An 18,702-nucleotide genomic window follows, 5' to 3' on the forward strand; every position below is an offset into this window, starting at 1 on the left:
AGGTCTGCCACAGTTCCTATTTTTATAGGTTTATTCAGGATGGGCAGGGCATGGGCTTGTTGGTTGGCTAAGTTCCAGATTCCTGCAGGCAAGTCCCTCCCTCCCAAGTTTGCATTCCACATCTTAGCGTCTGTCCTTTGGCTATGCAATTGAGCTTTGCTGAGAGATCAATCTGTCAATCACTCAAGGTAGCTTCAGATTAAGATGTTTTCGGGTTATATACTGTATGAGAATATATACAAATAAAGAATGCAGAATTTAGAATATACATAATAATATATACTAAAATGCCAATAGGGATATACTCTCATGTTTAGTGCTTACTCTATAATGGTCTATACTGACCATTTAATAAGTATTAAATACAGTGTATTCTCTTGAGGTGTTATAAATAATATGAACAAATCTATCCAGCCTTGTCTTTATTTTATAAGTCATAGAATACCCTAATTGAAATTTAAAAACAGTATTCAATTACACTGGCAAGGTGTCTGAGTTCCTAGTAATTATGCATTACAAATATGGTTTAAAGTGGAAACTGTTAATGATACACAATTATTCAAGAAACAAATGCTGTGTATTTTAGAAATAAATACACTGTAAGTAGCACTAGTTTTCTGTTAATATCAATAAAGGTGAAATTCTGTAAGAAAAGACCTTTTGTCCATTTTTTTTCCAGTGTTTTCGACTGATGGAATACATTGCAAAGACTTGAAAAGCCTACAGGAGTTTTTGTTTCAGGAATGTTTATCTTGATGCCAGGTGTGGAGTGTCTTGCACCAACTCGTTCACTCAGTTGACCAGGTTTATCTTCTCTTCAGAAAATGATTGGCAACCAGTGTATTATATATGTACACAATAAGAACTTATGGTGTCAACATTAAATCTTATTGGAAGAAACAGAACAAACTAAATAATGGAATAACTTTGTGCCTTTTCTATATCTCCTGAGAGCAGATATTGGATGTTTAGTGTCAATGGGAGCATGACAATTTTTCTTACAATTTTTAGGCCATACCTTTCAAGAACTGTGTTACTATGCAGTTGTGGTTCAGCATGAGAAACCAGCTATGCTAATAAAAATTACTTAATTGATAGTAGTAGTAATAGTAGTAGTAGTTCGTAAAACATATTTAAGAACAACTCTTAGTATAAATTCCCATGAATATTCCATCATTCCACAAGTTGTCATGTACATTCCTAAAAATTATGCATGACTTTTTTGTTCCACACACACACACATTGATGTACACATAAAAGTATATAAATGTATATAAATGCAAAAAGAAATCTGGTTTTAATGCAGTAGACAATAACATGTAATTGTGCTGTTCCTGAAAGTTAAATAATCATAACATATAGATAAAATTTCAGCTAACGTTAAGAAACATTAATACAATGTTCTAATGTATCAACATTAAGAAACTTATCCTATTTTTGCAATGTGTGTGTTTTGCAGAAGTGAAAGTAAGTAAGTAAGAATTTAGAGGTCATGATAAAAAGGAAGATGTCTGTGGGCCTCTGTCTAAACCTGTCATAAGACTGTGACTGATTTGAGGAATAATTATTGTTTATTAAATATACATTATTTGTAATATTATAATAGTATCAGTACCAGTTAAATGTTCAAATTACAAATGGTATTTTGGCACAGCCTTTGGGCTTGAGAGCAACATGAAATTACAACAGGACTATGATGGATACAATTTTATGTGACAAGTTTGGATTCCTGCTCCAGTTTACAAAGCTTTTTGCATGACAATATTTTACAGAATGAAACAGGTGACCCACCCCTTAAAGACATGCATTTGCTTTACTGTGTTGAAAGTGTATGTTATGCGTGTATTATATCACAAAATCTTAACTGCAAGGATGAGATTCAAGTGCATATGTAAACTCAGCCAGTGATACTTCCCATTTGAACATGTACTAAATTACATTGCTTGATCGTGCAGTTCCACAAAACAGTTGTTTGAATATCCAATCTATCTTCACAAGACCCCACTACAAAAATTAGGAAATAATTAAAAAGCAATTAAAGCTATGAACTACATTTTGTTCCACAATAAATTTAAAATACAAATAAAATAAAAAACTAAGAGTAACATTTGGGTAACAACTTTTTATTGACATCCCCCTTCCCACGTTATACACTCTTTAAAAGATACAGATATTACAAATGCACAAGTTAGTTCATAGTTACATTCATAATAGGAGTGACACTTTTAGTATCATGTTATCACTCTCACCAGTATGTTAGATAAGAAAAAAAATACATACATTCTGTAAAAATAAAGCATCAATTTCATAACTCTCACTGCCACTTTTATGTATACATAAGAATGTAAAAATATATATACATATATATTTATATGTAACTGGTTACTTTTTCTTAAATATAAGGAATTATTTGAATATAGATATTCTTAAATGTCTTCTTGAGTGTATACATTTTTGCAGTTCTGTTGTTGCAATAAGGGAGGTAAATTGTTTTTCATACTATAAATGTGACACAATCTAAACTGTGTTTAAAAAGGGGAACTCCACCGAAAATCCATATTTCTCAGGTTATTCTATAAATAGAAACATTCTGTGGAGATGCTTTGGGGGTCAATGGGGAATTCAGAAAAGTCATGAAAATAATTTAAAAAGAACACTTTGTAGACCGTGTAGGCTACTGCCCACAGCATGCACAGTTCGCACTGCGCTGTAGCCTACACGGCCTAAAAGTGTTATTTATTTATGATTTTCGTGACTTTTCTGATTTCCCCATTGACTTCCAGCAAAGCAGCTCCAGAATTAGCACCTCCCCCCACCATTAATTAAATGTAATTAATCAGAAATGAAATCGCAAAAGCAAAGCCATTTTAAATAGTTGTGTTTCTTTTAAGGGGCATATTTGTATTAGAGTCTTTATCAAAACAAACTTACTCTACTTTATTGACCTAGTTTTTCAAACATTCATATTCTACCTGAATGCTTAACATTTAACCAGATTGACAAGTTGCTATTTTTGCCTAGTCTGGTAAAGTTAAATTAAAAATACATTTTAGATATTTATAAATTTCAGTACACTTTATGTTTGCAAGCATTCTTCCCCATGCGGCTTCCTTTACCAGAATGGAATTTGGAATTTTGGATGCTTTAGTTGTGTGGCAGCTTTTTCACCCTTAACATTGTAAAACATGACGTGGCCAATTTATTCATCAGGCTCATACCTGAAAAAATAAAAATAAAACAAAAGAAAGATCAAATAAATATTTGGTTCATTTTAATTACTGAAATCCACAAGTAAGTTATAATTGAAAGCCAAAATATGACCAGATGTAATATATAACAAAACTATATGGCATATTCCTTTTGAACTGAACCAATTTTCTAGAAGCCTTTCTCCTGTCCATCAACATTTTTTTTGTAAAACAAATTCCAGGGATACATACCAACACAGTCTCTCAAGTGGCTATACCAGTAAAAGTCTGCTCAGAGTGCCGATTTTTCCCTATAGCTTTGATAGAATGTAATCTATGACATAGTCAACAATAACCAGGATTTCCCCGTGGTAAGACAGGTAATTGCCTGAGCTCTGCTAGGATCAGTCAGGTTAGGAACAGCTGCTCCTGTAGCTCAGCATTACTATCAGTAGCTAGGATTCCATCCACTTATCGAACATGTTTTGTGAGAAAATTCTTAAGTTCACATAAAAAGTATATGTGCTCTTTACAAGCCAAAGTTAGTTTCCATCCAAACTGACTCGTAGCGAACAAAATGCATAAAAATATTTAAAATGTGACACCATTTCCTGCAAAAGCACTTTGTCACATACATTCTGTATTGTCGAATATAATATTGGAAATGTTGAGTGTTTCACCTAAAAGTTCACTTCGACCTGTAGCCCCCAAAATGTAGAATGTATTAATAGTGGGCAAGGTATCATAATTTTGATGTGTCAGTTGATCGCTACAGTTCATGTAATCTTCCGAGGGAAGACAATGCAGTAATACTTTGCCAGATCATGATGAAGGCAATGGACATTTCAGAATGCCCAAGCCTACCTTAGAAAGTTTGTGCCAAGTGATCAAACCATTTGAAGGCCTGAGAATGCCAAGCCACCATCCTCCAGTTTCAACCCGAATGTGCACAGCCTCTAAAAGTTGTCCAGTTGTGCAGAGTACAGGGTGGCGGGAGAGACAATCAGAGTCTGCAAGACCACCGTTCACTGTTGTGTATATGCAGCGTGCACTGCCATACGGGAGAGGATGATGAGCAGCTACATTAAGTTGCCTGGAGTAGCAGAGGCGCAGGACACGCATTACCAACAACAGCCACCTCGGAGATATGGAGGTCAACCCAATGCTGAGGCTGTGGCAATACGGGACGCACTTGTCAGACAGAGTCGTCAACCAGCCCCAAAATGACACAACTTGTCATCAGAAGACAAATTTTAATTAAAGTATTATTTCCATATGCGGAGAGAAACATTCAAGAAAGACATAACATAAATTGCCTTGGCAGGAGATAAGATGATTCTGTGGTGTGTATTGTTATTGCATAGGCTAATAATAATAATAATAATAATAATAATAATAATAATAATGATATTATTATATAATAGTATAACCAATAATGATAATTAAACAAGGACTTTAAATTAGCCTATTATTATTATTATTATTATTATTATTATTATTATTATTATTATTATTATTATTATTGTAGTAGGCTATTGGCATTATAGTAGGCTACTGACACCCTGTAAAGAGGTTTTAAAATGATAGAATACACCTACTTATAAATACAATGGAAATTATTCCAACAGCTTCTTAAAACCCCCACTATTGTTTATAAAATAATGTTTCTTCTCTGTTTACCCTTCCCAGACACCTGACCAAATCATATCACATGAGTGCAAACTTAGTCGACAAAGGCATTAGTTATTGGTAAAACCCATTTCCACTGGCATTTGTCACATACTCAACTGTAGCGACGTATGAACAATCCACCTGTCGAACGTAAAAACTTTTGGTTGATGTTTACGAAATTCTATCAACATTTGCTGTTTCCATGAAGCCGGTCGTAAAGTTTTTATCACCAAAAAATCCTGGATTACGCTGATGGACTAGTGATAGCTACAATAGTCCAATGTAAAACAATGTAAAATCTTGTTTACACCAAGAATTTGCTGGGAAAGACTGTTGTGCACATTTTCACATTGGCATTGTGTTTATTTTTTTTAATTATTATTAATCTTTGGTGTTTAAAGCAATAAAACGATTACATTTGTTTTTTAAATTGCTATAAAGTAATTTATAATTGTGTTAATTTGAATTTGAATAGTTCCTTGCTTAAAATGATAAGTATCTCATTACACTTGATTATATCAAGTATTTATTTGCAGCAATCTTTCATCATTGTGTTGATTTTTTTTTTCTGTTTTGACTGTGTAAAGCCCATTGTGGTGAAAATTGAATGTAATAAATGTCAACAACAAATTTGTTTAATTCATGGGGTTTTGTTTCCTAATAACTAGGCTTTTTTAAATTAGGCAAGCCCTACTTTTATTGCAATGAAAAATTGCAAATGAGAGCTAATAAATGTATTTACATTAAGATACCTATTTATCTGAATTACTCAGAGCTTTAGTGTTATTGAAATAAGTATAAGTTGCAGTTTTTTATAGTACACTCCATTTTTGTGTACAAACTACAAACTGTTCTTTAAAACATATGTTAATTTCATTTTCGCTTAATGAAAGAAAATAATGAACTTCTATCAATTTTTAAGGCTTTGCCTACACTATACAATTGAATATACATCTAAAAAAAAAAGGAAAATGGAACAATGAATGGCAATATAAATTATCCTCGGGTGAAATAACTCAAAATATTGGATGGATCTCAAAAATTGTAATCTAATGTGACAATAGTACAGTAATATTAGTCAGTATTTGTAATATATTCAGGAACTAAATCTCAAACAATATATACATTGTTTTCTTCTAGTGACTTTCAAAATGAAAAAAAATATATTTATATCACTGTATCAAACAAAGCAAAATAACAGAATTTAACAATAAAGTCTTATTTTAATATACTAAGCAAATACAGTAAACCACTTACTTCAAAAGGCGTTTTCTTATTTCCTTTAACTGGTCATTCTTTTTGGTCAGTATTTCTTTCATGTTACGGTAAGATGCCGTCTGCTGAAATTTCTTTTCCAGTTCCTAACAGCAAACATAAAGAACACTTAAAGATCACAATACCACAAAAAAAAGTTGGTTTCCAATAGCACACCATTATCCTGGCCCAGTAATAGCCTAAAATGATATGATAAGGAAAACAAAATAAATATCTTACATTTCTGTATATGGTGATTAGATATTGGTTTACTGTAACAATATACTAAACTAAGTGCTAGCATCTGAGGGGACTTCCACCAACACAGATTTGCTAAAGGCGCAAGGACCTCCTATCAGTTTATAATATTGAATGTGTCTTGGATAAAGCAATACTTCACAGTGCACAGTCTTTGTAATAATTAATGTAAATGCTTTTTTCCCTGATGTATATGGAAGGACACCAAACCAACCTTTTCAGCAACAGCAAGCTGCTCCTGAACTTTGAGGAGATCATGCTTGGTCGTAACCAGATTGTCCTCTAGGTGCTTTTGGGTGGCCGAACTGGCATTGAGTGTCTTCTGGAAATCCGATTTCAATGCAGTCACTGTTTCCTCCAGGTTTGTGATCTCCTTTGTTTTTAAAGCAAGCTGAAAAATGATCAATTTCAAACACAGCAGTTAAAACTAAGGTATAGTTTTTAACACTAAAAAGCAAGCATGCCCAGAAAAGACTTTCTATAGCTTCAACTAAAGCAAAGATTTTAAATTGTTAATTTGATGTAAACAAAAAAGCACATTTACTCAGATGGAAGTCTTGAAATTAACTTTCAAAACAACAGACAATGAGGTTGATCCTCGTGAACTATGACCATTATTATTATTAATATTACTAATATTACTTGGTCAGAATCATTAATCATAATTATTATATGTAAGACATTGCAGGCTGCATTTTACAGTGTATTTTGTTTTTCATCCAAACTATCCCATCTTGTTCATTCAATACTAAACATAATGCTAATAAACAAAAGTAAAACTGGGGGAGAACTGAGACTGCTCTCAATTTAAAAAGTGTTTCTTCTTAAAAAAAATACATACCATTTGATTTCCATGAAAGCAGGAAAACAAACAAATAAATAACACTTTTTTGTGACATTTAAAACACTTTGAATACAATTGCTAAGCCTTGTGTTTTCATGTAAAATGTGTTATGCATGCATGAGAGTCAATAATTTCTTACTAATAGGCCTAAATCAGACAGTTTTATCTTAGTATTTTGCCCGCTGTATTGAATAGTAAGCTGAAGCTCCTTTTTCATTAGATTTCAATTAATCGGTACATCAGAATTTTCAGAAAATACAGTGCTGGTTAAAACCAAAAATAGAAAGGCATCAGGCCAGTAGGAAAACAGTGTTATCCAGCATGGTTGATATGTATGAATGAAAACTGATTCAGAATACATTAAGCAACAGGTCATATGAAAATGTCAGGATAATATTTATTTTTAGAACTCGTTTATATTTAAAAAAATATTTAAGTCTGATTAAAATGTTTAGAGTTTGAACCATTCACATACCTTTTGGTCTCCTTGAATCTTCTGTAAATCTTTCAGAGCCTTTTCTAGTTTGGATTTTTCATCCAATGCACTTGTCGCCTGAAAAATAGCAAAATCATTACTTACAACAGTGTAATCATAGTCACTAGTAAGAAGAGTTACATATGTTAAGGCCTATCAGATATCAAATTTTAGGTCACTGAGAGGTCTTGTTTGGAGGCTGATACCCTATAATGCCTTCTATGACAACACCACAATTAGAATTTTATCGAACAAGCAAGGGAATAATTATATATATATATATATATATATATATATATATATATATATATACACACACACACTCACCTAAAGGATTATTAGGAACACCATACTAATACTGTGTTTGACCCCCTTTCGCCTTCAGAACTGCCTTAATTCTACGTGGCATTGATTCAACAAGGTGCTGAAAGCATTCTTTAGAAATGTTGGCCCATATTGATAGGATAGCATCTTGCAGTTGATGGAGATTTGTGGGATGCACATCCAGGGCACGAAGCTCCCGTTCCACCACATCCCAAAGATGCTCTATTGGGTTGAGATCTGGTGACTGTGGGGGCCAGTTTAGTACAGTGAACTCATTTTCATGTTCAAGAAACCAATTTGAAATGATTCGACCTTTGTGACATGGTGCATTATCCTACTGGAAGTAGCCATCAGAGGATGGGTACATGGTGGTCATAAAGGGATGGACATGGTCAGAAACAATGCTCAGGTAGGCCGTGGCATATAAACGATGCCCAATTGGCACTAAGGGGCCTAAAGTGTGCCAAGAAAACATCCCCCACACCATTACACCACCACCACCAGCCTGCACAGTGGTAACAAGGCATGATGGATCCATGTTCTCATTCTGTTTACGCCAAATTCTGACTCTACCATCTGAATGTCTCAACAGAAATCGAGACTCATCAGACCAGGCAACATTTTTCCAGTCTTCAACTGTCCAATTTTGGTGAGCTTGTGCAAATTGTAGCCTCTTTTTCCTATTTGTAGTGGAGATGAGTGGTACCCGGTGGGGTCTTCTGCTGTTGTAGCCCATCCGCCTCAAGGTTGTACGTGTTGTGGCTTCACAAATGCTTTGCTGCATACCTCGGTTGTAACGAGTGGTTATTTCAGTCAAAGTTGCTCTTCTATCAGCTTGAATCAGTCGGCCCATTCTCCTCTGACCTCTAGCATCAACAAGGCATTTTCGCCCACAGGCCTGCCGCATACTGGATGTTTTTCCCTTTTCACACCATTCTTTGTAAACCCTAGAAATGGTTGTGCGTGAAAATCCCAGTAACTGAGCAGATTGTGAAATACTCAGACCGGCCCGTCTGGCACCAACAACTATGCCACGCTCAAAATTGCTTAAATCACCTTTCTTTCCCATTCAGACATTCAGTTTGGAGTTCAGGAGATTGTCTTGACCAGGACCACACCCCTAAATGCATTGAAGCAACTGCCATGTGATTGGTTGGTTAGATAATTGCATTAATGAGAAATTGAACAGGTGTTCCTAATAATCCTTTAGGTGAGTGTATTTAAGGTTGAATTATTTGAAAATGTATATTAATAATAATATGCATGTTTTAACGTATTCATGCTTAGCAACAACTGATTGTCAGACTTACCTTGCGTTCCGCCAAGTGAACTACTGAGAAATTGATTGTTTTGTGACAAAGTGTACAATACAAGCTGAAGTGTCAGCAGCTGAGGTTCCAGCCAAATGCGGAATCTGATACTATGATAAAGCTTATTTAAAACTGGGATTTCCATAGAGAAACTCCAGCAAAGCACCTATGCCACAATGTGTGGTATTCAGCACTTCATTCATCCACCTGCAGAGCCCTGTTCATTTACCGTGTGTAGCTTATTAACATATGGTAATGACTCAGCAATTGGAAACATGAGATGCAAATGTATTCCGGGCTGACATTAAACATGCGCATAGCACAATCGAATTTGAATTGCTTGAAAGCCTTAATTAGACTGCTTTATACCAGATTTTGCGTGATTTTTGCACGGCATATTCATCCAATAACTGAACAAAACTGCGCAAACAGGTTTGCATGACACAAGAAAACAATGCTATATTCCAATGTCGCGCAAAGATTTGTGTCATGTTTGAATCTCTCTACTTTTTAGGCAAAATTGCATATTTTTTGCACAGCACACATTTTGCGTGGAAATTGCGAAGTTTGAATATCGGGCCCCTTTTCTTGAAATTGCTGCATGAGTGAATCTTCTTCACAAGAAAGTGCATGTTAACAATCACATTTTATGTATATAATTATTACCTGCATTTCTATTGTCCTGAGTCTGGCTTTGAGTTTGTCATTTTCTTCCTGAAGTCTTGCAATCTCCTAAAATATATTAAAAAAATATATATATATTTGTTTTTGCATTCTAAATGATAATTTTCTTCCATTCAAGATCAATTGTTGGATATCATTTTTGTGTGGTATTCGATATGACTAAAGATGAACAGATTTGTAGAAGTGAGGTACACCCTTTAGATATGTTTCTTAAGACTATCATGGTATATATAGTATAAAAAAAATAAACAGAAGTCTTTAAATTTAAATATAAACATTAAAACTGGAATAATTAAGTTGAACTTGTAATTCAGCCTCATACTTTTAAAAGTACTGATATTGCCCAACCACTACTTTTTGGTTATCTAAATAAATACATTTAGTAATATCCTGAATGTTTCAAAACCACAATACAGATCTTCTCAAGGTAAAGCATGGGCAGCACCTGTTGCAGTAAACATGTGAAAGGTGTTATCAGTTATTTAGAGGTTTGGCTACACAGTCAAAATAATACATTTATATTTTAAATCAAAATTAATAACTTAATTTTAAAAGTAGCTAAAACAAAACTCCCAAGGAAATACTATCTGATGGATATGACATAATTAAGAACTTAAGATAATGGAAATGTGTATAAATTAAGTTCTTCACCCAATGATTATATATATATATATATATATATATATATATATATATATATATATATATATATATATATATATATATATATTGTAGAACAGGGCACACTGCATTTAGTATGTTGTTGACACACGAAAAAATAAGTCTTACCTTGTTTAACAGTTCTGACACTCCTCCTTCATTCAGAGGTGCTAACTTGGGTTTATTAGATTCTTGGTTTGCCTAGATAAAAAAAGGATGAACATCACTTGGGATTTTTTTCTGTTCATACCTGAACTATTCTTAAACTGACCCTTAATAAATGAAAATATATATGTGCAATGTGTGTATGTGTGTGTATATATATATATATATATATATATATATATATATAGAAACATTTTATAGTATCTTGGTACATTTTTCTTTAGTTTTTACACAATGGGTAAGGTAATCTGTTAACAAATACATAATAATACATAATAATTACAATAAAATATACATATTTAAAGATGTTACCACTTCAACACCATGACGTACGCACGCAAGTCAAATGAAAACACTTAGACGGTACCATGCCATGCCTGCGTATGTCAAGATTCTTATTCTATTCTAATAGCAGCTTCTCAATCTAGCATTTCAGGTTTCATTCCCATAGGCAGTGCTGATACTGTAGAATGTGATTTGAAAGCCGGTGAGGGGGATTATATGATGGTTTTATATAATTATGAGCTTCAGTTGTACCTGTGTGTCTATTGGGGCAACCAATTCACCTTTTACAAGTATATAAATAGAGTTTTATATTATTATTGCTTTTGTATTATTAATTGTACTTGTTTAGTTATAGTTTATGTAGTTTTTAGCAAAGGCTATACAGTGCTATGACGTATCCAAGTTTATTGCATTGAACATTTCAACAAATGGCACAGAGTAAGCCGGTGATGGAATAGGTTTGATTGAGTTTTAGTTGATAATTACTGTTCATTGTTTATTATTATAGCATTTCAGTGTGTTATTTTCATTTACATTTCAGTGTATTGTTCATTATTTTCATTTGTGTTTCAGTGTACTGTTTATTATTTCTATTTGTGTTTTAGTGTATTGTTTATTTTTATTATTACAAAAGTTCATTATTTATGATAAAATATAATATGGTTATTTATATTGCATTGTTGTCCTTGTTCAAACAAAAATAAAACTTGTTTCCTCTGTACTGAACATGGATATGTAGTACATGGGAGCATAAAGGGTTCATGAAAAACACATTTTGGTTCATTTTTTGTATTTCATTCATCATATATTTACATTTTAAAGTATGATTATCATTATTTTCTAAATCTGGTACCTGGTAATCTGGTGCACCAACTTTAGCTAACCTTGAGGTCCTTTTGCAGTATTTGATTGACACTAAAATTTTCTGAGCAAGATCAGCATCTTCCCAAGTGCTTTCATGCATATATTAATTGGAAATGTTTCTAACAGAATCCCAAATATGTCTACAAATATGGGATCCACAAAATATACTTGTTGTCATCAACACTAAAAGTCCTGGAAGCATTTAACTGTAGCATGAAACTTCAAAGATTCCAATGTATGTTCCTTATATGCAAGTAAAAAGGGGCACAGGCCTACATAATAATACCAGAATTGGATCCAAAACTTGCACAGCACAATAAACAGATCTCAACTGCCAGGCCCTTAAGATAATTCTCAGAAGTCACACGTATACCCATATTCCCTCAAACTTTGTTTTGTACCGTATCTGTTCTGATTTCACAATAAATATAAGCACAAGAGGTTCTTGAGTGGCTCATTATGGAGAATAAGATGAGGTGAACCCAACCTAAACTTACCTTTTTGCTTGACGATGTGAATTCTGCTTTTTCAAATTCAGCAACTTGTTCTAACAGCTCCCTAAAATGCAAAAAAAACGAGTGTTATGACAATGCTTACATCGTTATGTACACAATGAAAGCACACTATCCAAGAAATAAAAGCATAAGACCTACATTTAATCAACACCTAGGCAGGTTAACGTTGTTTGGATTGCAGTGTGAAATATCAGAATTCAAACAGTCTTTATAATGTGTACCTAATGGTTTGCCTACTAGTGTGCAATCTGTAGTTTACGGCTATCCTTTTTACTTAAATACCTGCCGAATTAACTGACATTTTATTCTCAATATCAAAAGTGTTTAAAGGTAAAATAGCAAGTGTTAGCAATATGCCAAAAAGCTTATAGTTTGTAGGTTGTTTCTCAGCAGTGGGACTACTTCTAGGTGTGTAAAGTTTTGTATTAATTGTGGTAAAGTGCTAGGAGTGTCACAAAATGGCTGCCATGAATAGCAATGCATCCCCCAGAATTGAAGATTGGAGGATTTTGACTTGGACTTGTGACTTGCTGTGTTTCTGTTCATGTTTCTTTTATGTTTAGAGAGGGACCTGGAAGGAGTTTTCAGACCCTTTTCTCTGATAATCCTAAATAAGGTCAGGTGCAACCAATTGCTTTCAGAATTCATGCAATAAGTTGAATGGAGTCCATAAATTAAAGTGGTTTACATGATTTCTGTAAGGTCTCACGGTGAATATTGCACAATCCAGATGTGCAAACCAGGTAGAGATTTACCCCAATAGACTCACAGGTGTAATTTCTGCCTAAGGTGGTTCTTCCAAGCATTGGCATACGTTTAGGGGGGGACGTGTTCCTCCCCAATGTTGAGAGAACATAACGTATGCCCAGCTCCATAGGCGTAAGGAACACGTCCCCCCCAATTCTGAAATGAAACCTTCGCCCCTGCTACACAGCGGGTAAATACTTTTCATTTAATTTATTTTCTGTTAACTGTTGTTTCACAATTAAAAAATATTTTGTTCCTTCAAAGTGTTTAAGCAGGTTATGTAAATCAAATGCGGATGATAATCCTGTTGAAATGCCACAAAACAAAATGTGAAAAAGTCCAAGGGGGGTGAATATTTCCTATAGGAGCTGTAGGTGTATGTTTTTGAAGAGCCGTTATTAAATGTTTTATATAAACTGTATTATGTTTTATATTAATAATAATATGCAGACCAAGCAAAGTAAATGTATTATGGTAGCAACAACCATTTTGTAAGTTGTTCAGGGCATACCCTCTAGACATTCCTGTCAATAATAGGAAAGATCAAACTGCAGAGAGAGAGGGCCCACAGTTGTTTGTTAAAAGTCTGTGGACTTAATCTTTTCTCCAGATAGGCAGGAACTGTTTTTGTTAATGAGCGATTGACAGTTGTTAAATAAGATCCATGGGATCGGACCTTTCCTAGTATATCAAAGGAAGACATCTGTTCTTTGGATCCCACACCTCTTCCGAGGAAGACTACCATGAACATTACCAGGGTCAGAAATCCGACCTCGAGATAACACTCTGGCAGACTCCGGCCACCAAAACACATGTCCTGCAATGTATATAAGGCTGACCACTTGTGCTGTTCAATAAGTCTCTGCTGAGGTAGAGTGCTTCCATGTCGGGCCCCTTCCAGGCCTGGCATGTTAAATAAATAAATTTACCATCTATGCATCCAGACTGGGTTCTTCACTTGGCATCACGAACGAGGATCTGAACTTGCCTCCACTCCCGGGACCAAAATGGGTGAGTATTTTAATTCTACCGCCCTGTATATTTAGATTTGGTCTCGGGATTGTTCGAGGCTCTCAGAGTGTAATTTAAAATTGAACCTATGAAGGAGATGCACAGATGATAAATGGCAAATGTGTGACTGTACAGTTTGTTTGTTATGTACGTTTTGTGTTATTGACTACGCAGCGGAGGTTCTTCAGTTTTGTTTTGGTTATTATGGGGTTTAACTTTTATTTTGTATAGGACATTGCCAGATACATTACCAACAGTTTCTGAACACCACTTAATCAGAACCTGTTATTGGAAGTGGGAAGTAATCCAATGTGGCAGAGTGAAGTAATGATAATGTGACTGGCTGGTTCTGATCTTTGTCATTCGATAAAGCGGCACAAGTCACATTTTGTATCTGTGCAGAGAAAATTGTCCAAGTATAGTTTTGGAACATAGTTTTGTATAGTAATGGAAGTTGATATTAACAGACAAGTGTTTGTATGTATTTATTAGATTCAGCCTAATATCCACAGGACCACAGGAACAGTGAAAATCTAAATAAAAAAACAAAAGAAAAATACTTTGTTTCTTTTAAAGGAAAAATCTAATACATTTTACATGTTAGATATTTAACATTATGATATACACTTTCTTAACTTCTCTTATTTGTCATACAACCATTCTATTAGATATTGGCGGTGGCAGAGTATTTTTTTTGGCTAAACTACGGTGGGGCTAATCCATACAGCGGTGGGGCTCAAATCAACATCTGAATTTCAATGTGAATACACACACAATGGAATAGTCCCCTTCCCAGTAGCTAGGAATAACACGCATTGGGTTAGATCAGGGGTTCCCAAACTTTTTGACCCCAGGGACCCCCTTGGCGACTAGATTTTGGCAGGGTACCCCTACCGTGCGGGGAGGAGTATGAGGGTGAAATAGTGTGGGGGGTTCGTCGGAGTACCAGACCACATTTTTGGATACGCGTACCACAGTTTGAAAACCGATGCTGGGTTAGATGATTGTACTGACTCCTTTTTTCACACGGAAAATTACATTGAGAGCAACAGACGTGGACGGTCACTACTACTGAGTTTAGGCTGGCAAAGTCTGGCAAACCTGTCCGCTACAAACCCAGCGCATTGTATATCACGCGTCACACTCCTCACACACACAGAAAGTAAGAGAGAGAGTGAGAGAGAGAGAGCTGCAGTTAACGGAGCACAACAGGTGGCCGCCGAGGCCACACAAAACGCGACAGTCAGCGCAGTTTCCAAATCGACCCTATTATTTAAAATACGTTCAAACTCACCATTTACATTTTCAAAGGAGCACAATCCGCCAGTTGTTGTGGTTGGATCGATCCATAATAATGTTAGCAATGTTACAATTTCACAAATTACTTAGCTAGCGTTAGCTAACGTTAACTAATTTGGCTCAGACTACACTGCGTGCTAACACCCTCCAATATCACGCAGCAATGACGCAGTGACACAAATGGAACTGGCTGGCACTTATTCTGCTCGGTAATATTCTTGGTTGTTCCATGGTGGAGCTAAGGTGGGGCTAACACGATTCTTGGTGGGGCTGTAGCCCAATTAAGCCATACCCTGCCGCCGCCCCTGCTATTAGAAATACTAAAACTAGATCATTATAAATTAAGTTGATGCTTACAAATTAAGTTAGGGCATTACATGTAGACAATGAACAGGAAAGGAAGGAAAGAATATAAGAATTATGCTAAATATTCCAATCTTTCCCTACAGGAAAACACTAGTTTATTTCAGAATCTTGATGATACGCAATTCAAAACACATTTTCTATATAAATAATCATATATTGTTATAAAAAATGTATTGAATATTTACACGCACACAAATTATCTTCCCGACAAACTAAAAATGTAGATACTGTACAATATTTCTTTAATATCACTTATAGGCCTACACATTTACAACAGAAAGGAAGGTTTAAAATAATACAGTTCCTACACTTGCAAAGTAAATGTAATTTTAAGGAAAAATGTATGAGGTCTTATTTTCAGAGGCTTGGTTCGAATCAGGTGGCCATTAGAAATAAGCATTTCTAAGTATGGTGGCACTGAAACTGGACATAAAAAACACTTATTTGTAAACAAATTTAGAAAATAAATGAACATACACTAGGCACAGATCATCATTCGTAAATCTTCTCATAAGCCCTTATTTTTCTGGTCTTGAGAAGCATGATTTTGTTTTTTGTTTTGTGTTGGGGTTTTTTTATGCACGGTTTAACACTTTAAACGGTAAAATTGACAGAAAACCTAAACCTTACATGTGGTTTAAACGACACCAGCATGCACACAGCGAGGGTGTGTTCCTTTCTTCCTGTCTTTCACATCATTTCATGTTCCTTTGAGGAGAATTACGACCTTTTTCATTCAGTAAACTTTCTTCTAAAGTTCAATTTTATAACATCATTATATCAAAAACAACAGCAAAGCACAAGGAGCTGGATGTTCAGTGTTAACCATTTGCTTAGTAAAAACGTGAACAACTGATTTAACTAAGAAATTAGATGGGTTCTTCCAAGTCAAACAAAGAAAACAAAGAACTACTCTGACTAATGTGCATACAAAATTCAGAGGATCCTCAGTAAAAGATTTCAAAGTAAAATGGTTTGTAATTTTCAGTTCAACAGAATTATCAAATATGGATGTATAAATCTGCACCGAGTGCGTCTAGTCATACAAATCATATTGACAAATTATATTTATAGAATCAGATGTGTCATTTGTAAGAAAGCTATCAGGGGGCTTAACACCAAAAAGGTAGTTTGCAAAACATTAACTTAAATGATCTGATGAGCAGCTTGCAATACAAACAATGTAAAATGTCTCTATTTAAACATGTCTGTCAACTACCATTACAAACACAGCACTAATCTGAAAAATGCTGTCAATAATCATCACTGTTTTGAAGCTGATTCTTTTACTACATGTAATGCACATCTATAACAAGATGTTGCACACTCTTGGATCTGCAGTCCCTGAGCCTCTCCAACAGTGAAAGTCAGTATCCTGATTGTTAAACACAAATACTGCATGTGACCGTAATTCAATGGATTCCACAAAGTAAAAAGCAACCTTTTTTATGAACTGGTCAGGAATTTTATTGAGAATATAGCTAGTTCTGTTAATCAAATCCACAATAATACAAGCTTCAGGTATTACAAATGTTGTGCACTTATCATTTCATCTCAAGCTTAAAAAAGCAGATTTGCAATTTGAAACTGTTCTGCACTTTTTTTTTTTTTAATGAAAACTAAAGACACTGTGCTCAAGATAAACAGCCCAGAGCTTCCATTCTTGCTTAGCATTTCATTTTAGCTTCGGCTTTATTCCATCATAAAAAGTAATGACTCTTGCTTCCTCTGGCATGTTCTGACTCCTGCAAGTCTATTCAAATATCCAGGATTAGTTTCCCTGCAGTCAAATATAGCCTGTTTCAAATCCCATAGTTGCTTCACTGATATGAATTAAAAGCATGCAGTCTGCCACATCCTCAGTAAAATGTCAAACAAATACAATACAAATATATTGCAAAAATTGAGAACGTAAAAAAACAGCAGGGGATCAAATACTTTTTTCCCCTCACTATATATATATATATATATATATATAGATATAGTGAGGGGAAAAAAGTATTTGATCCCCTGCTGTTTTTTTACGTTTGCCCACTGACAAAGGAATGATCAGTCTATAATTTTAATGGTAGGTGTATTTTAACAGTGAGAGACAGAATAACAACAAAAAAATCCAGAAAAACACATTTCAAAAAAGTTATAAATTGATTTGCATATTAATGAGTGAAATAAGTATTTGACCCCTTCGACTTTGCAGATCCTCTCCAAGTCATTAAGGTTTCGAGGCTGACGTTTGGCAACTCGAACCTTCAGCTCCCTCCACAGATTTTCTATGGGATTAAGGTCTGGAGACTGGCTAGGCCACTCCAGGACCTAAATGTGCTTCTTCTTGAGCCACTCCTTTGTTGCCTTGGCTGTGTGTTTTGGGTCATTGTCATGCTGGAATACCCACCCACGACCCAATTTTCAATGCCCTGGCTGAGGGAAGGAGGTTCTCAATCAAGATTTGACGGTACATGACCTCGTCCATCATCCCTTTGATGCGGTGCAGTTGTCCTGTCCCCTTAGCAGAAAAACACCCCCAAAGCATAATGTTTCCACCTCCACGGTGGGGTTGGTGTTCTTGGGGTCATTCATCCTCCTCCAAACACGGCGAGTTGAGTTGATGCCAAAGAGCTCGATTTTGGTCTTATCTGACCACAACACTTTCACCCAGTTCTCTGAATCATTCAGATGTACAGGCCTGTCTGACGTTTGCCAATGAACATGTGCTTTCTTGAGCAGGGGGACCTTGCGGACACTGCAGGATTTCAGTCCTTCACGGCGTAGTGTGTTACTAATT

The 18,702-nt window shown here is 35.0% G+C and overlaps 1 protein-coding gene across 2 annotated transcripts in view; it reads right to left on the reverse strand.

Annotated features, from left to right (window-relative positions):
• Positions 1–2,107: 2,107 nt before the first annotated feature.
• The window catches only part of lztfl1 (leucine zipper transcription factor-like 1), a 65,284-nt gene continuing 48,689 nt past the window's right edge, over positions 2,108–18,702 (reverse strand). Inside the window, exons 4-10 of one of the 2 annotated variants that reach the window (XM_066687378.1) lie at positions 12,480–12,540; positions 10,798–10,869; positions 9,991–10,056; positions 7,691–7,768; positions 6,586–6,744; positions 6,117–6,220; positions 2,108–3,218 (exon numbers count right to left, since the gene is read on the reverse strand). In XM_066687378.1, coding sequence (XP_066543475.1) covers positions 3,200–3,218; positions 6,117–6,220; positions 6,586–6,744; positions 7,691–7,768; positions 9,991–10,056; positions 10,798–10,869; positions 12,480–12,540 — 559 coding nt within the window. In that variant the 3' untranslated portion in view covers positions 2,108–3,199. Of the gene's footprint in view, positions 3,219–6,116; positions 6,221–6,585; positions 6,763–7,690; positions 7,769–9,990; positions 10,057–10,797; positions 10,870–12,479; positions 12,541–18,702 lie in introns of both variants that reach the window. The other variant, XM_066687369.1, reaches the window with a different exon arrangement.

This window comes from Amia ocellicauda, chromosome 2, assembly GCF_036373705.1.
Source record: "Amia ocellicauda isolate fAmiCal2 chromosome 2, fAmiCal2.hap1, whole genome shotgun sequence".
Lineage (NCBI taxonomy): Eukaryota > Metazoa > Chordata > Actinopteri > Amiiformes > Amiidae > Amia > Amia ocellicauda.